The following is a 20,142-nucleotide window of genomic DNA, read 5'->3' on the forward strand; positions in this document are numbered from 1 at the left end:
AAAAGAAAGTTGGCCGCTCAATGCCTTAAGCAAGACCTGGTTGCCATGATTGGAGTAACACTCACAAGCTTGGAAAGTATTTTTTTAAAACTCTGTTGTTCCACTTGCTCATTAAAATGTATTAAAAGTGAATGGCTGTCCTTCCCTGCCCGAGACAGGGCAGATAAACAAGCAAAAGAAGACCCATTGGGAAGAGCCTTACCTCGAAGTAGGTGGAAATGGTCTGGGTATAGCAGCTTAAAACCAAACAGCGTTAATATCACCTCCACCGAGAAGGAGCCGCGGTCAACAAAATCCCCGTTGAATATCTACCACGATGAAGAGACTGTGCTCAGGAAAAATAAATAAAAGGGAGAAACAGGCCCTTTTGCATCAATCTGGAAACATTTTCCCTTTCTTTCTCCTACCCTGCACTCTATCCAGAGCAAAGGAAAGCAAGATGGACATTAACCAAAGGATAGAGTAGAGTAACGAGACGTTTAGCAGGTTAGGATCAGCTGCTTTAGAGGAGCTCATAACAACAACAACAACAACAACAACACAACTCCTCAAAGCACAGCAAACAAAGAATCAGTACAAGAAAACTGCAGTACAAGAAAACTGCACTACAAACTAGAGCTTACAAATGAAGTCTTTAGACTGAAGGAAAGAATAGTTCTACTCTTAGTTACAGAAACAAAGTTTCTGGAATAGAACAACTGCTTTCAAAGTAAGTCCCACACAATTAAACAGGAAATAACTTTCAAACCAGGAACAGATTTTTTCCCCAGAACGGAGCACCAAGAAAGGATACATAGGGATTCGTTTCTGCTGGCAGCCCATTCAACTCAAATATGTTCAGGAGGTCGTAATACTGGCCGTGGGTGTCTCCACAGACTGTGATTTTCTCTGTCTGGAGAAAAGAAAGAATAGATAATATGGAGAAGAGACAAAAGGCCGAATTAAAGGTATTTCTTTGCAACATGCCCTAGTTTCCCTCTATTCAATTCCAAGGGATGATGACATGGTTGTGGCCAAACTCATTCCTCTAGGATGTTTTCCCCCTTGACACAATCAGGACAAAAAGTAACTTGGCCAGAAGTAACTACAGGACTTGTGGAATCTTAAAGACCACACCTCTATTATAATCTATACATATAATAAATTAAAAATGTATGTATGTGTCTGGGGTGACTACTTACACAGACAAACTCCCACTTCCACCAACAGCTATAGCTCCCACCACTCAGGAGACACCAATGGCCCTCCCTCCAATGACACTGCAGGTTATAATGAGCGCAGTGGAGCCTCCGGTGGCCTAGGGGATAAAAGCCTTGCGACTTGAAGGTTGGGTTGCTGACCTGAAGGCTGCCAGGTTCGAATCCCACCCGAGGAGAGCATGGATGAGCTCCCTCTATCAGCTCCAGCTCCATGCGGGGACATGAGAGAAGCCTCCCACAAGGATGGTAAAACATCAAAACATCCGGGCGTCCCCTGGGCAACGTCCTTGCAGACGGCCAATTCTCTCACTCCAGAAGCAACTCCGGTTGCTCCTGACATGAAAAAAAAAAATGAGTGCAGTGAACATATTCAAGAGCCTGCCAATGTCCTGCCCACTATCCAAGTGAAGGGTTTCATACGGGAATAATTTCATCCCAGATTTTGTATTTTTCCTCCACCACAGATATCCCAGTGTCAGAGCCGGTCCAACAATGAGGCGAATTAAGCGGTCGCTTCGGGTGCATAACATACGGGGGCACAGTCGAGACTGCTTTTTCTGTTGATTTGTTGTAAAACATGTTTTGGTGCTTAATTTGTAAAATCTTAATGTAATTTGATGTTTAATAGGCTTTTCCTTAATCCCTCATTATCCAACATTTTCGCTTATCCAACACTTTTATTTTTCAGTGATTGGTTTTGGGGGGGGGGCAAAATTCTGTTCGTCTACACTTGAAAAATACCTAGGGCTGGCTCTGCCCAGTGTTTCTGCCTTTCTCCATTGGTGTGGAATTTGCATGACTCCGCCCACTGCCTCTCCCTTAACCCTTTTCTATTCTTTTCTATGGCACACAGCAAACGGAGGAATTGATCAGCAACTGAACATACTAGACAGGTTTGGGGAGAATTCAGCATGTATAGTTCACCTGCAATATGGGAGCACTCTGAACTCCACCAACGATGGACCTGGAACTAACTTGGCACACAGAACCGCCATGACTAACAAAAAAATACTTGGAAGTCTTTGGAGGGATTTATAGGAATTGTAGTTCACCAGCATCCAGAGCACACCATGAACCCAAACAATGATGGATCTGGACCTAACTTGGCATGCATACCCGACATGCCCACATTTGAATCCTGGTGGGTTTTGAGGGGAATTCACCTGGAAATGCTGGAGTTGTAGGTATTAGGATTTATAGTTCACCTGCAACCAATGAGTACTCTGAACTACACCAAAGATAGAATTGGACCAAACTGGGCTATCAGAGCCCACATGAGCAGGAAAAAAATACTGGAGGTCTTTGGGGAAATTCACCTTGATTTGGGGGAGTTGTAGTTCACCTACATCCAGAGAACAGTGTGAACCCAAACACCAATGGATCTGGACCAAAATTGGCACATCAAACTGATATGCTGAAATTTGATTACTGGAGGAGTTTGGGGGAAACTAGCCTTCCTTTCTGGGAGTTGTAGTTCATCCACAACCAGGAAACTGTGACCTCCACCAATGATGGACCTGGACCAAACTTGGCACACAGAACCCCCATGACTAACCCAACCTACTGGAGGGGTTTGAGGGGACTGACTCACCATAGTGGGAGTTGTAGTTCACCCTACAGCCAGAGACCACACTGAATCCCACCAATGATGCATCTAGAGCAAACCTGCCCAACATAACACACATTAAGTACTGATGGAGTTTCTTAGGGTTAACCTGGCATGATGTCAGTTGTAGTTCACCCACAACCTTATGCATTTTGCGCAGTTAAAAAAATGACTTTTTCAAATAACCCAGGCAACGTCAGATACCCAAGCTAGTAATATAATAATAAAAACCTCATTTCTATCCTGCCCTATCTTTCCAATGGAGACTCAGGGCGGCTCACAACATACAGTGGCAAACATTTAGTGTTGTAAAGTGCGACCAAAAAAGCAAATAAACAAACCATAAATCAAAGAATAACATATTATGGTATAAGCATCGGTGGACCTCAATCCATTTTGAAAGTACAGACCTCTAAAGCTTATTCTATAATTTCTGGCTGCAAAGGGATACACTCACTTCTTTTAACGTTGTTTCAACTAAGGTAGGGAGTTTCGATAGCACCTCTTTTGCTTGCACCAAAATCTGCAAGAAGGGAGAGAAAAAGTCATGCAAAGTGGGAGGAATTATTGATGTGAAAAAGAGGAGGGGGGGATCAATAAACATGAATTTATATTCTGAGCAGCGCTACACACTTTATTTGTAATCCTTTAAAGCCAAGTACAGTAGACAGTCTTCATGATCAGAAATGATTTTCGAAAAAGTCAAGGATGGCCTTGTAGCATCTTATAAGTCAACAGTGTCTTCGAAATCTTAAAAGGTTCCATTTCCATTTCTAAGCCGAAGAGCCAGCATTGTCTGTAGACACCTCCAAGATCATGTGGCCGGCAGGACTGCATGGAGCACCGTTACCTTCCCACCGGATCTATTCACATTTGCATGTTTTCACACTGCTAGGTTGGCAGAATTCCTGGGATAGAGGGGAGTAAATACCTGGTAGGCACACTTCCTGTGAAGCTTCTTTTGATCCTTGTACCATTGCATTAACTCCTTCATGAATTCGGGGGTCACTTTCCCATCATCCAGCTTGGGGCCGCTGTACTCATCCTCAATGGCTGGGAAAAGAGAGGCAGGGATGGTTTAGAGCGGGCATGGACAAACATCGGACCTCCAGGTGTTTTGGAGTTCAACTCCCACAATTAAAAATCAGGGTTCTGTCCTGCCTTTCTGAACATTTGAGGTTGGACTACCAAACCGAGCCTTTCACAACATCCTATTTCCAGCTTTCTTCAAAGGTAGGGGATGCATGCAGAATTTCTTTTTAAAAAAACAGATTTCAGGAGAATTCAGACTGCAACTGTGCCATAGTTCAGTCCGGATGCAGGGATCAAGGCTGCCTTGCTTGCGCCGTTGCAAAAAAGGTGTCTCTTTATTCTTACTGATTAAGCCTCTCTGTGATGAGATCTATTTATGATGGGAGATTGTGGTCTATTTTGGGACCTGGCACGAAAACCTCGGCGAAGCCAGCTGGCAAAATGGCATTAGTCACTGGCAGGAAGAGGCCAGGGCTCGCCTTGGAAAAGAGGGAGTCACAAGGCAAGAAGGCCTTCTTCTCACCAGTTTCTGAACCTAAACAAAAAGGCAGGGCACCTCCTGATGCCCTTCCAAACTCACTCAACCGAAAGACTTTAACCCACAAGTTTTCAAGTCCTACAGTAGGAGACGCCTTCAGGTGCATCTAAATCAGGCATAGGCAAACTTTAGCCCTCCAGATGTTTTGGACTTCAACACCCACAATTCCTAGCAGCTGGTTTATTGTCTCCAGGCAATAACCATGCCAAGGGAACAAAGGCCGGGCTACTTCCAGGCAGACTGATGATACAATCTTCTCAGTTACTTTATTTATTTACTGTATTTATATACCAATTTTCCCACCCCAGGGGGACTCAAAGCGGTTCACAACATAATAATGGCAAAGTTCAATGCTTGACATAAATATAAAGCCAAATCATAAAATCTAAACAAGAAACATAAACATGCATTAAGATCAATACAACAATTAAACATAAGATAAAACAACATTTAGACATGAGGACATAAAATTAAAACCACCTAATATAAACATTAAAATTACACGATCTAAAACCGTTGACTGGGGCCATTCCAATTGTCAATTGCACATACAGTAGAGTCTCACTTATCCAAGCTAAAGGGGCCAGCAGAAGCTTGGATAAGAGAATATCTTGGATAATAAGGAGGGATTAAGGAAAAGCCTATTAAACATCAAATTAGGTTATGCTTTTACAAATTAAGCACCCAAACATCATGTTTTACAACAAATTTGACAGAAAAAGCAGTTCGATACGCAGTCATCTTATGTTGTAATTACAGTATTTATGAATTTAGCACCAAACTATCACGATATATTAAAAACATTGACTATAAAAATGGCTTGGATAATCCAGAAACTTGGATAAGCGAGGCTTGGATAAGTGAGACTCTACTGTATTCCATATTTATTTTTTGTACTGCATTACTTTACTGGCCAAACACTTGGTCCCATAACCATGCCTTTATTTTCTTTCTGAAGGCCAAGAGGGAGGGCGCTGATCTAATTCCACTGGGGAGAGAGTTCCAGAGCCAAGGAGGCACCACTGAGAAGACCCTGTCTCTCGTCTTCACCAACCACACTTGCGAAGCAGGTGGGATCAAGAGCAGAAGATCTTAATCTCCATGATGCGTGCTAATGGATAGATCCCACCCAAACACTTGCAAACTCCACATATATACTCCACTTGCTTTACCATCATCAGATCCTCTGAAGATGCCAGCCACAGATGCAGGCAAAATGTCAGAAAAAAATGCTGGTAGAACTCATTGGCCATATAACCCAGAAACCACACAACACTCCAATATTGGAATAACTTTCTAGAAGCCATCCTTAGTTTATAGAGAGCACCAAAAAAAAGAGCAAATGCTCCACAGATCAGCCTGTCTCAACCTTTTTTTACCCTGGAGTAGCCTTGAGCTCATTTTCAGGCCACAGGAAATCCCTGCATTAAAGTTATGACAATTCAAAATGAGTTTTTCCCCCCAATATGGAACCCCAGAATTTCAGGGAACCCTGGTTGAGAAACTGAGGCTGGATCTGCACTGCCATATAATCCTGATTATCAAATCAGATAATCCACACTATCTGCTTTGAACTGGATTATATGAGTTTACACTGCCATATAATCCAGTTCAAAACAGATAATCTGTATTGTATATGGCAGTGAAGATGGAGCCCTAGTATGCAACTAAGTCCCAGAATTCTTTGCAATGAGACTGCATTTCAAAGAAGTCAGGCAAAGTCTCGAAAACAATGCTGAAAGTGCATCTTCAGCACAGAAGCACCTAGGAAACTGATAAACAGCACAAGCTCCATTGCAGAAAACGGACAGGCACCTACTCCTAAAATTAGGGAGACACATGGGATGCTGGGCATCTGGGCCCTATGGCTGTCAATCAAGGATGACAGCACAAAAGGGCTTGTTCCTCCCGCAGGCAGCTCAACCTTTTCGCCCTTTGTTGTTGCCATGCAGATTCAGTTCCCCCTCTGAGCAAGTCCAAAATGCCTGTCAGATTAACTAATGTCACTAGCTTTAGCAATGGGATGCTTATTATGCTTCATGGAAGAGAAAGGAAACCCCTCCTTCGCTTCGGAGCCAAACCCTCCCATTTTCACTCTCACGTTCTCCTCTGCTCCCGAACTCACTCATGTTCTCAATGTCCAGAGAGTCGACCACGGACCGCTTGTGCTCATCGCTGGCGATGGCCCGCTCAAAAGCCTTCTGTTTCACAATCTTGTTGCACTCCTGGTACTTCATCTTGGCATCCTTGTCGTTTGGTTTCACCTTCACAACCTGAGTGGAAAGAAGGGGTTATATACAGTCAGCCTTTCAACTTTCACGGGAGTTAGAGACATTGGAACCTTGTAAAAAACTGCAAACAACAAAGGTGTTTATTTTAACTTGGAAAAACAACTCTTTTTTGTTATTTTTATTGAGAACTTTCCAAATACATTGACCTTTGTAAATATTTTAAGAAACTATAATAATGAAATAAACAAAAGCAGAAAGAAAACAAGTACAATATGAAAAAAACGCATAGAAATAAAAAGAGGCTTATAACTTCCTTTTTGGTGCTTATAAATACACATACCATGTTTCCCTGAAAATAAGACAGCGTCTTATATTAATTTTTGCTCTCAAAAATCTGCTAGGTCTTATTTTCAGGTGATGTCTTATTTTTCCATGAAGAAGAATTCACATTTATTGTTGAACAAAAAATAAATAAATTATTATATACTGTACAGTATTTGTCATCACAAACCAGCATAACCAGACAAACTGTGAATCTTATCAAGAATTTCTTGTTACTACCATTGTTTCTATGTACAACAATATCTATGGTACGTACATTTACCGATCCTGCAAGCTCTAGTGTTCTGTTCGTTGGGCATGCTTCCAAACAAAAACTTTGCTAGGTCTTACTTTCGGGGGAGGCCTTATATTTAACAATTCAACCAAACCTCTACTAAGTCTTATTTTCTGGGAATGTCTTGTTTTTGGGGAAACAAGGTAGTAAAAACTTCCCTCTCTATATAAGATTACATCTTTAGACAACAGATCCTAATTATCAAAACTCTCAGAGATCAAACCATTTCCTTTTTTCTGCAAAAAATTCAACCGATGTTTCCAGTCTTTTCATTTTTTTCTCTAATCAAAGTAGATAATGTGTCAATTTTTGCTAATTTATTTAAATTTTTGGGCCTCTAAAAAATTGAAATATATTGTCAATTTTTTACATATCCTTCTTTCGCATACGTAAGAATTTTTGCTGCTTCCATACAATCTGGTTCAAACTATTGTTTCTATACGATTCAGTTGTGTCAAATATTATGTAACAGATTACCATTTTGAACATGAAATCCCCATGTTGAAATTTTCTTTTCTTCCAGGACATTTTTTTTGAAGTATTCCCAATCTTGCTTGAATATTGAAGAGTGTTTTGTCTGACGATATCTTGTCAAAATTTCTGCTATTTCAGTTACTTTTACTATCCAGGAAGAACAAATCTTTAAGAATCCCTAGGTCCATGCAACTCTTTAGGAATTCTAGAGGGAGCACATTAATCAACCTGGTGAAGAGTAAATAGACCACTAGTAAGGAAAGCTTATCTCAGTGGCCCGAAACTGTCACATTTTTGCTGTGTTAACTCTGGACAAATTAACAAACACCCCTCAAGTTTGGGCAACCTCAGAGGAAGATGAGAGGCCCACTTCCTTCCCATCCCGCCTCCTGTTGTAGATCAGTCACCAGAGGTTGATGGTCTAACTCAGTGATTCCCAAAGTGGGCGTTACCGCCCCCTGGTGGGCGCTGCAGTGAACCAGGGGGGCGGTGATGGCACATATTAGGACATGGGGGCGGGGCCAGGGGCGGGGCCTCTTCCCAAGTGCTGGAGACAGGGCTGAGCATCTGAGGCGCCTGTTAGGACACAGGGGGTGGAGCTAGAGGAGTGGGCGTGGCTTCTTCCCAAGAGCCCCGAGACAGGGCTGAGCCTCTATACCTCTCCTGAGAGGACTTTTAGGACTAAAGAGCGGGGCTGGGGTGGGGGCGGGGCCTCTTCCCAAGAGCGCGAGACAGGGCTGAGCCTCTGTATACCTCCCCTGAGGCGCTGTCTGAGTTCTCTTGTTCCTGGTTCAAGTTAAGCTTTGATTTTGGATTTAATATATCCAGGAAGCTTTCTGTGTTCCTGTTCATGTACTCCTGTTCAAGTGTTACTAGTTATACCTTCATGATTGTGGACTTATGCTGTCTCTGTGATTCCTGGTTGTTCCTGGACTTTGCCACCTCTGGAACTTTATGAGACATGTGGATTATTGTTTCGATGGAGCCCCCGACGGCGTAGTGGACTAAAGCCTTGTGACTTGAAGGTTGGGTTGCTGACCTGAAAGCTGCTAGGTTCGAGTCCCACCCGGGGAGAGTGCAGATGAGCTCCCTCTATCAGCTCCAGCTCCATGCGGGGATATGAGAGAAGCCTCCCACAAGGATGGTAAAGACATCAAAAACATCCGGGCATCTCCTGGGCAACGTCCTTGCAGACGGCCAATTCTCTCACTCCAGAAGCAACTCAAGTTGCTCCTGACACGGAAAAAAAATATATCGCCTGTTGCCTTTTTGAACTATATATCTTCCTTTCTTGTTTCTGATTTTTATATGATTTAACTTTTTTTTTTTTTTACAATTAAGTGTCAAATTCCTGGACTCTTGTGTGGTGCGGTGGCCTGGAGCGCAACACCTCCCTTCCCACTCACCGTCTCGTAGTCCCGCAAGGCTGCCTTGAACTTGCCCAACGCCATGTTGCTGGTGGCCCTCCTGTAGTAGCCTTTGATATATTTCTTGTCCAACTCGATGGCCTTCGTGGCGTCCGCAAGCGCGTATCCGTAGCATTCTGTCCGCAGGTAAGCCAAGCTCCGGTTGCCATAATAGATGGCATTAGTGGGGTTCAGTTCAATGGCTTGGGTGTAATACTTCACGGCATTCTCGTAGTCCTTTGCTAACAAGGGAAGGTGGAAAAAAAACATAAAAAGAAGAGGTTTTATTGGAAAACTGATACAACAACCATACGCAACCTTATGAGGCACAATCCAAAGTTGCTCAAGGAAAGGCTAAGGCTTTCTGTAAAGTTCTTTAAGATTTATACCATGTTGCTTATACACAGGACAATATTCCACAAAATGATGATGATAATAATAAACTTATTACGAGAAAAGATTTTCTACCCTTTGACTGACACTAACGTTTAAGGCCAAGATCGAAAAATCAGCTGATGACCCAAAATGCAGACTATGCAAGGAAACCTCAAGTACCACCTGCCAGCAGCAAAGAACTGGTGGGATCACAAACCTGCAAAAGTATTGGAAAATGAGCACGCAAAAATACTGTGGGACTTCCGAATCCAGACTGACAAAGTTCTGGAACACAACACACCAGACATTACAGTTGTGGAAAAGAACAAGGTTTGGTTCATTGATGTCGCCATCCCAGGTGACAGTCGCATTGATGAAAAACAACAGGAAAAACTCAGCCACTATCAGGACCTCAAGATTGAACTTCAAAGACTCTGGCAGAAACCAGTGCAGGTGGTCCCGGTGGTGATGGGCACATTGGGTGCCATACCAAAAGATCTCAGCCGGCATTTGGAAACAATAGACATTGACAAAATTACGATCTGCCAGCTGCAAAAGGCCACCCTGCTGGGATCTGCTCGCATCATCCGAAAATACATCACACAGTCCTAGACACTTGGGAAGTGTTCGACTTGTGATTTTGTGATATGAAATCCAGCATATCTATCTTGTTTGCTGTGTCATAATAAAATAATAATAATAATAATAATAATAATAATAATAATAATAATAATAATAATAATAATAATTGTATTATGCATCTCCCCTTGTGGCTCAAGGATCATACAGAGGTTCATACAGAGATAAAACACAAGACTATTAAAATACGTATAACAAGATACACACACAGTTGAAATACAGGTTACAATTCTCTGATAAAATGTAGATTAAAATTCACAAGTCAAATTTGAAGAGCAAGGAAAGACATTTCAATGGGATTTGTTATTATCCATGGTTTCCTATTTCCATGGTTTCAGGAATGTATCCCCTGCGAATACAGGGGTCATGCTGTATTTTCATAAATCTCTTAGCAGGAGGTAGGGATTCTAATTTGCTTGGAGGATCTTAAAATGGAATTGGGATGGTGCTACTATTAGGATGAATGTGAAATCACACACCCCTAAGCTGCTCCACATGAGCACAAACATTAAATGCACATTAAATTGCAAAAATTGTCCATGTAAACACAAGTTTGGTTACTGTGGTTCTATGGAACAGGAAGTCATTAAGACAGAAATTACACAGAAATGTGCACATTAGTCTCTACATGGAACTCCCTTCTTTCATGTCCAAGCAGCTTTAACAGTCAGAATGAAATATGGCCTAAGGCACTATAAAAACCTAATGTCAGAAGCCAGTTTGGCTAAAGTTTAAAAAGTCAGATTGTGGAAGTTGGCAAAGAGGCAACCAAATGCAGCTTGAGAGCCCAAAATTCCCCAATAATATTCTTTGATCCACAAGTTAAGGATCCAGGCCTGCAAAGAAGCCAGTGATGTCCTCCTGCAAGACCTAATTTACAAGGAAGACTTTGGGAGAATATGGTCTTAGTGTTAAAGGTACTGTATTACCATTTTGTGCTAGCTTTTATCACTGCAATATAAACATTCAACATTATTTTTATCTTTCATAGTTAAGGTAAAGGTTTTCCCCTGACGTTAAGTCCAGTCATGTCTGACTTTGGGGGTTGGTGCTCATCTCCATTTCTAAGCCAAAGAGCCGGCGTTGTCCATAGACACCTCCAAGGTCATGTGGCCATAGGCATGACTGCATGGAGCGCCGTTACCTTCCCGCCGGAGCGGTACCTATTAATCTACTCACATTTGCATGTTTTCGAACTGCTAGGTTGGCAGAAGTTGGAGCTAACAGTGGGCGCTCACTCTGCTCCCGGGATTTGAACCTGCGACCTTTCGGTCTACAAGTTCAGCAGCTCAGTGCTTTAACACACTTCGCCACCAAGGCTCCTTCATAGTTAACTCTGATTCAAACATTTAATTAATCTTACCAGTTTATTAATTTGCTTGCAGTTATGCACCTTTTAACAATGAGCAAATTGTGTCTTTGAACTGTGATAAAGTTTTGATGGATTGATTCAAATGTTGAATTTTTAATGCCTCAATATATGTTTTCCCTGTCCTGCTCTGTTACTTTCATTGGTGGTCACGGTCTTAAATAAATGAAATATAATATATAGGAGAGTGCAGGTTTATGACAGCTCGCCTGGAGGAAGTTCCTTCCCACTTCATCCCCCAAAAATCAAAGCAATGCTTCACAGAAGGTAGTTGAGCAATTGATGCAACTCTTAATGCAACAACAGTTATTTCAAATGAAATAGCACAGTTTCTATGAAATTACTGGACTTGCTGCAAATCTGTTGGTCGCCGTGTCACCTCCAAAGATTACATTGCTTTTAAATGCTAATCCCACCCATGGATAACAATGCTCTCTGACTGAAGAGGATAATTCTAGTGTTTGGATGGTTTGTCACATGAGATACAACAGGCATGGCCTACCGGCTGTTAGGAATTGTGGGAGTTGAAGTCCAAAACACCTGGAGGGCAGACATTTGCCCATGCCTGAAATACAAGATCAGTGGCAGGAAGCAAACTAGACCCTAAATCCACAATGTTTCATCCAGGCAGGAAATACAAAGGAGCCGAGTATTGCTAAACCAATACTAGGATTCCAAACATGACTTTTGGCCCTTTAGGTCAGTAGTCCTCAACCAGACCTTGCAAGGCTTTGGCTCTCAGAAGTTACAGCCAAATTGGCAATATAGGCAGTCCCCGAGTTACAAAGACCCGACTTAGATACGACTCAACAGGGCTGATACAACATGAAGTGACAGAAATCAGAAGGGAAATTTACTCCTGCAAGAGATAATATCATGGGGAAAAGCAGTCTTAGCTGAAGCTTTATCATCGATCCTTGTTTCCATGAACCAAGTTTTTCAAAATCCAATTTTTACAGGGACAGAAAGAGAGGTGAAATCTCATGAACAGAGGCACAGCAAAACAAACACCACTGGGGTGTTAAACCTTCCCTATGCTATCCAAAGCACACTCTCTTTCTCTCTATATATATATACGCATATATATACACACAGTAGAGTCTCACTTATCCAACATAAACGGGCCGGCAGAATGTTGGATAAGCAAATATGTTGGATAATAAGGAGGCATTAAGGAAAAGCCTATTAAACATCAAATTAGGTTATGATTTTACAAATTAAGCACCAAAGCATCATGCTATACAACAAATTTGACAGAAAAAGTAGTTCAATACGCAGTAATGCTATGTAGTAATTACTGTATTTACAAATTTAGCACCAAAATCTCATGATGTATTGAAAACATTGACTACAAAAATGCATTGGATAATACAGAATGTTGGATAAGCGAGTGTTGGATAAGTGAAACTCTACTGTATATATATATTGATGGAAATACACTTAAAATATGTCCCTGTTCCAACATACAAATTCAACTTAAGAACGAACCTACAGAATTGATCTTGTCTGCAACCTGCGGAATGCCTGTACTGTGAGATAATGATTGCTGGAGTCCAACAATTGGTGGGCACGGTTCCCTTGTCTCCTTTTCTTTAAGTATTTGAAGAAAACAATGGATTTTAGGCTGCATCAAAAGGAGTCTAGTGTCCAGATCGAGGGAAGTCGTGGTGCCTCTCTATTCTGCTTTCGTTAGACCTTTTTTTCCTGGTAAACTGTGTCCAATTCTGGGCACCACAGTTTAAAAGAGATATTGACTGAAAGCTGGAAGGTGTCAAGAGGAGAGTGACTAAAATGATCAAAGGTCTGGAGGCCATGAATCTCTATGAGGAGCGTCTTAAAGAACCTGATCTATTTAGCCTGCATAACAGAAGGTCGACAGGAGAACCATGTATAAATATGTGAAAGGATGTTATAAGAGGGAGCAGGGTTTTCTGCTGCTCTGGAAACTAAAACTCAATTGAGCAATGGGTTCACATTACAGGAAAGGAAATTCCACCTGTTCAATAGTGGAATCTCTGCCTCGGAGTGTGGTGGAAGCTCCTTCCTTGGTGGCTTTTAAACAGAGACTGATGGCCATCTGTCAGGGGTGCTTTGATTGTGCTTTCTCTGCATGGCAGGGGCTTAGACTAGATGGCCCATGTGGTCTCTTCCAACTCTATGATTCTAAGCTAAACATCCCCAGCTCCCTAAACTGCTCCTCAGAGGGATTTATAGTTTCCAGACCACTGACCATTCTGGTGGCCCTTCTCTGAACACTTCCCAGCTTGTCAATGATGCTCAGTTCTCCTTGTGCTTTAACTTCACTTTGTGAAGCCCTTTCTACACATCTCTCTCCAATCACCAAGATGGGCACATCTACATTGTAAAATAAATGCATTGTAGAATGAATCTCACCCATGGGAGAAAAGCGGGATATAAATGAATTAATAATAATAATAATAATAATAATGCAGTTTGATCCTACTTTACCTGCCATGGATCAATACTATGGAATCACGAGAGCTACAGTTCTCAAGGACTTGGCTCTACTCTGCCAAATAGTCCTGCTGCCTCACCAAACTACAACTTCCAGAATTCCCCAGCCATGCCCATTAAAACCATGTCAAACTGCATTCATTCTACTGTGTGGATGCGCCACATAATCCCCTTTCATTTTTTATTTGTTTTAATAATTATTTTAATATTTTTAATATTATTGATAATTTGTAGATTGTAAGAAGGCATTATTTTTACAGATGACGAGCCCCTTTGTATCCCTGTCCTGAGAGAAAGGCAGGGGATATTATAATTATTGTGTTAATGTTTATTATTATGTGTATTTTCCCGCTGCTTTTGTTATTATGTTTATTTATACCCTGCTTTTGCTCTCTGCTAAGTTTGTTTATTATTATGTTTATTATGTTTGTCAAAGGCTTTTGGAGCCGGAATCCCTGGGTTGCTGTGAGTTTTCAGAGCTGCATGATCATGTTCCAGAAGTATTCTCTCACAACCTCTGAGGATGCATGCCATAGATGTGGGCAAAACGTCAGTAGAGAATATTTCTGGAACATGGCCATACAGCCTGGAAAACACACAACAATCCTGTGATTCTGGCCATGAAAGCCTTCGACAACACATTCTCTTCTGACATTTCACTCACATCTATGGCATGCATTCGCTCACATCTTCAAAAGTATATTGATGTTTGTTATATGGGTTGCTGTGAGTTTTCCGGGCTGTATGGCAATGTCCCAGAAGCATTCTCTCCTGATGTTTCACCCACATCTATGGCAGGTATCCTCAGAGGTTGTGAGGTCTGTTGGAAACTAGGCAAGTGGGGTTTATATATCTGTGGAATATCATGGGTGGGAGAAAGTAATCTTGTCTGCTTGAGGCAAGCGTGAATGTTGCAATTGGCCACCTTGATTAGCACTGAATAGCTTTGCAACTTCCTGTCTGGGGGGAATCCTTTGTTGGTAAGTGTTAGTTGGCCTGCTTTTATACTCTGCTTTTGCTCTCCAGTGTGTTTATGTTTATGTTTATTATAGTCTGCTTTTGCTCTCTCCACAAAGGAGACTTAAAGCAGCTTACATTAAAAGCATTTCACTACAATATAAAAATCCAAACAAATACACAAACATTAAATACAATTCAAAATCAAAGCTATTAATTAAAAATTAACAGTGAAAATCCATATAACTGATTTAAAAATGCATTCAAAGCTAAAGGATACAAAGAAATATCACATAGTAGGGATTGATACAAAAAACAGGCCTAACTCAAACTATGCTCTGCCTTGAACTGTGTGTTGACTTTATATTGATATTGAAACACAATTTTAAAAGCCTTTTAAGACAAATAGGGAAACAATGTAACACTGCTTTAGTGATTTTACTAAAGGACCACAATTTGAACAAATGAAATAAATATTGCAATGTAAAATGGAATCTGTGGCTCTGGTTCACATCATTATTATAAAATTCATGTTTCAATTTCAAGCTTTCCAATCATCAGAATAGCTGTATTCTCCTCCCCTTTTCAGGCAATCCTCCCTGTCCTTCAAGGAGACCCCCTTTCTCCTATTGACTGCTCTAGTTCCCGCCTTTGGCAATCTCTCCCTTTCATTGGTCAATGGGGAGACCTCTCCTTCCCCCATTGGAGGTTAAACTGAGAAGACCCGCCTCTTCTTCAGTTGGCCCCGCCCCAAAGAACTCCCTTGTCTGTCAATGAGAACCCCATTTTTCTATTGGCTACTTTAGTTCCCCCTTAGCCAATCTCTGTATTCATTGGACAATAAAGAGGCCCCCTCCATTTCTCATTGGCGCCTCAACTAAGAGACCCCGCCCCTTTTCGGTTTGCCCCGCCCCTCAGCGGTGTCCCGCCCCTTTCTCCTCAGGGAGCTAGGCCACGCCCCCTCCGCTACCTTTGAAGTAATCGTTCGCCTGGGTCTTGAGGGATTCGGCCCGCTCCATCGTCCCCGGCTCCCCTTCCTGAGGCGGCCGCCCGGAGCTGACTCCTGCACCGGCACCGTTCTCCGCCCTCTCTCCCTCCGCCATCGCCGCCGGGCCGTCAAGCGAACCGTCGTGACGAACAGCCGTCAAGTGCGGACGTCGCAAACTACCATCTGGTGGCGAGGAGGGGGCGGAGCCAGTGATGACGTCACACGCGCTGTCTCAGGCGTTTTGCGCACGCGCAGAAGCAACTCCAGGAGGAATCCTAGCCGTAGTTTTCATCTCTAGTGTAGGAGGAGGGACCCGAATTGACACGTCATGGCCTCTTTCAAGGGCGGAACCAGAGACAAACCTGAGTATATTATTGGGCAGAAGAGCGCCCTGACGAACTCTGATTGGCTGTTTGGATGATTGGACAGCGCCGAGCTGGAAAGCGATTGGTGTGCGTTTATTTGCGGCTGGTGCGTGACGTCAGTGTTTCTAGGCGAGATTCCAAAGGTTTGAGTCTTTTTATTTATATCCTGCTTTCTCTCCATACGAAGACTTAAAACGGCTCACAATCAAAAACAAATTAAAATATACAATAAAACAGTATATCATTATATATTGTTATATATTATCAGTAATATTATATTTAATACTATATATTAGTATTATATCATAATATTATATATACAGTTGCATTATTATTACTATACATGCGTTGAATAATCCAGAACGTTGAATAAGCGAGTGTTGGATAAGTGAGACTCTACTGTACCACAATATATAAAATACACTACCAGTATATTATGCTATTTCCAAAATCTGAGATTCCCAAAGCTTTAGGTCTTTTTAGAACTCCAGCTCCCAGAAGCCTCAGCTGCTTGGGCCAATGACTATGAATTCTGGGAGTTGAAGTCCAAAAACCCCTGGAAGGCAAGGTATGGAAAAGAGTGAAAGATTCAGAGCTACAAAACCTATGAGGGTGCCTGCCAGAGATGTGGGTGAAACGTCAGGAGAGAATGCTTCTGGAACATGGCCATACAGCACGGAAAACTCACAGCGACCCAGTGATTCCGGCCATGAAAGTCTTCAACACAACAAGCCACATTAATTCTGCAGTGTAAATGCACCCTAGCAATGCAGATATATAATGATGTAGCCTCCATGTACATTGCCATTTACTGTACTTTGAAATTGTATTATATGGTCAGTACAGCCCATAATTAAGTGTCTCATGCGGCCCGCCCTGTTTTTGTTTTTTTTTAATATATATATATATATATATTGTGTTGCAGTGTATATGATTATTTATTGTATTGTTTAATTGTATTGTGATATGTTGTTTTATATTCTGCTATATTGTACTGTTCTGGGCATGGCCCCATGTAAGCCGCCCCGAGTCCCCGTTGGGGAGATGGTGGCGGGGTATAAATAAAGTTTTTTTATTATTATTATTATTATTATTATTATTATATAATGCAGTTCACTACAAACTACGTTATACAGGTCTACACTGTCATATAAGTTCCAAACTACATTATATGGCAGTGTAAATCCAGCTATGGGGAGCCAGCATCACATGATAACCACAAAGATGGTGATATTATTATTTCCTTTGCGTTTTAAATTCCTATTTTCAGCTTGGCAATGGCTTGCAGAAGCCTATAGGCTTGTTATTATAGTGTCTCAGTTAGGCCCCATCCACATTGAGCTGCATTACATGAGTCTTCTACACTGTTTCAAACTTCATATGGCTGTGTATATGGGGCCATGGAGAGGCTGGATCTACACTGCCATATAATGCAGTTTGAAACTTGTGTGTGGAAGCTCTATACTAAGCCTCAGGAGAAGTGGGTAATAAATAAAATTTATTATTTTATTGTATGACACAGCAAACAAGATAGATATGCTGGATTTTGTTTCACAAAATCACAAGTCGAACACTTCCCAAGTGTCTAGGACTGTGTGATGTATTTTCAGATGATGTGTGCAGATCCCAGTAGGGTGACCTTTTTGTAGTTGGCAGATTGTGATTTTGTCAATGTCTATTGTTTCCAAATGCCGGCTGAGATCTTTTGGCACGGCACCCAATGTGCCCATCACCACCGGGACCACCTGCACTGGTTTCTGCCAGAGTCTTTGAAGTTCAGTCTTGAGGTCCTGATAGCGGCTGAGTTTTTCCTGGTGTTTTTTGTCAATGCGACTGTCACCTGGGATGGCGACATCAATGATCCAAACCTTTTTCTTTTCCACAACTGTGATGTCTGGTGTGTTGTGTTCCAGAACTTTGTCAGTCTGGATTCGGAAGTCCCACAGTATCTTTGCGTGCTCATTTTCCAATATTTTTGCAGGTTTGTGATCCCACCAGTTCTTTCCTGCTGGGAGGTGGTACTTGAGGCATAAGTTCCAATGAATCATTTGGGCCACATAGTTGTGCCTCTGTTTGTAGTCTGTCTGTGCAATTTTCTTACAGCAGCTGAGGATACGATCAATGGTTTCGTCGGTTTCCTTGCACAGTCTGCATTTTGGGTCATCAGCTGATTTTTCGATCTTGGCCTTAATTGCCTTTGTTCTGATGGCTTGCTCCTGGGCTGCAAGGATCAGGCCTTCTGTCTCCTTCTTCAGGGTCCCATTCGTGAGCCAGAGCCAGGTCTTCTCCTTATCAGCTTTTCCTTCAATTTTGTCAAGGAACTTTCCATGCAATGTTTTGTTGTGCCAGCTGCCAGCTCTAGTTTGTAGTGTGGCTTTCTTGTACTGTCTTTTTTTTTTTGTCTGCTGTGCTTTGAGGAGTTTCTGATTTTTGACTTCAATCAAAGCAGGTTATTATTATTATTATTATTATTATTATTATTATTATTATTATTATATAATGCACTATATGGGTCAAATTGTTTTATCTGTCAGTTTAGATCCAGTTGAAGTTCGCTTTTGCACATCTGCAGCTTCCATACGGAACATCTCAAGAGATACTGACATCTTCATAAGTTGATATGCAGCTTCTCTAGCTCCTTTCTTAGTTTGTGCATTGGCTCCTCTGTCACTAGTCGGTGCTCTGAGTCTGGTAAATAATGTGTGATCAAAAGCAGCAATTTTCAGACTGAGAAGGCAAGCATAGGATGGAAGCATATGCCCAACTCCTTCTTCCATCTGAACTTCCATAGAAAGGTATACACAGCTGTGGCTGGATCTATACTGCCATATAATACAGTTTTAAACAGCTTTGTATGATCAGTTTAGACCCATACAATCCTGTTTAACTGCATTAGCCTGCATTATATGGGTCTACTACACTGGCCATATAATGCATTCAGTTGCATTAAATGGATCTACACTGATCCTAGGTCAGTTGAACTGCATTATATGGGTCTACACTGGTCATATAATGCATTCAACTGAATTATATGGGTCTACTCTAACACTAAGTCAGTTAAACTGCATTATATGGGTCTACACTGGTCATATAATGCATTCAGTTGCATTAAATGGATCTACACGGATCCTAGGTCAGTTGAACTGCATTATATGGGCCTACACTGGTCATATAATGCATTCAACTGAATTATATGGGTCTACTCTAACCCTAGGTCAGTTAAACTGCATTATATGGGTCTACTCTAACCCTAGGTCAGTTAAACTGCATTATATGGGTCTACACTGGTCATATAATGCATTCAACTGAATTATATGGGTCTACTATAACCCTAGGTCAGTTAAACTTCATTATATGGGTCTACTCTAACCCTAGGTCAGTTAAACTGCATTATATGGGTCTACACTGGTCATATAATGCATTCAACTGAATTATATGGGTCTACTCTAACCCTAGCTCAGTTGAACTGAGTTCTGTAGGTCTACACTGGCCATATAATGCATTCAACTGCATTATATGGGTCTACTCTAACCCTAGCTCTGCTGAACTGAGTTCTACATGTCTACACTGGCCATATAATGCATTCAAAACTGCATTATGCAGCTTTACATTAATCTTAGTGCCACTGATCTGCATTATATGAGTCTACACTGGCCACACAATGCATTCAACTGCATTATATGAGTCTACACTAGCCATATAATGCAATCAACTGCATTGCATGGGTCTACACTGACCCTAGTTCAGTTAAGCTTCATTATATGGTTTAACACTGACATATAATGCAGTTCCAAACTGCATTATATGGCAGTGTAGGTCCAGACTTTATGTTCTTTTTAAATTAAAAAAAACAAACCACACAGAGAGAGAAG

At 41.6% G+C, this 20,142-nt stretch overlaps 1 protein-coding gene across 2 annotated transcripts in view; it reads right to left on the reverse strand.

Annotated features, from left to right (window-relative positions):
* Positions 1-16,128, reverse strand: part of ppp5c (protein phosphatase 5 catalytic subunit) — a 32,062-nt gene extending 15,934 nt beyond the window's left edge. Inside the window, exons 1-7 of one of the 2 annotated variants that reach the window (XR_010000746.1) lie at positions 15,888-16,097; positions 9,103-9,344; positions 6,501-6,648; positions 3,737-3,858; positions 3,263-3,328; positions 794-892; positions 203-308 (exon numbers count right to left, since the gene is read on the reverse strand). Coding sequence is in view for 1 of the 2 variants with exons in the window: in XM_003228045.4 (XP_003228093.2) it covers positions 203-308; positions 794-892; positions 3,263-3,328; positions 3,737-3,858; positions 6,501-6,648; positions 9,103-9,344; positions 15,888-16,020 (916 nt within the window). In the remaining variant the exon portion in view is untranslated. Of the gene's footprint in view, positions 1-202; positions 309-793; positions 893-3,262; positions 3,329-3,736; positions 3,859-6,500; positions 6,649-9,102; positions 9,345-15,887 lie in introns of both variants that reach the window. The other variant, XM_003228045.4, reaches the window with a different exon arrangement.
* Between the last annotated feature and the right edge of the window lie 4,014 nt (positions 16,129-20,142).

Source organism: Anolis carolinensis, unplaced genomic scaffold (genome assembly GCF_035594765.1).
Source record: "Anolis carolinensis isolate JA03-04 unplaced genomic scaffold, rAnoCar3.1.pri scaffold_10, whole genome shotgun sequence".
In the NCBI taxonomy this organism is placed as follows: Eukaryota; Metazoa; Chordata; class Lepidosauria; order Squamata; family Dactyloidae; genus Anolis; species Anolis carolinensis.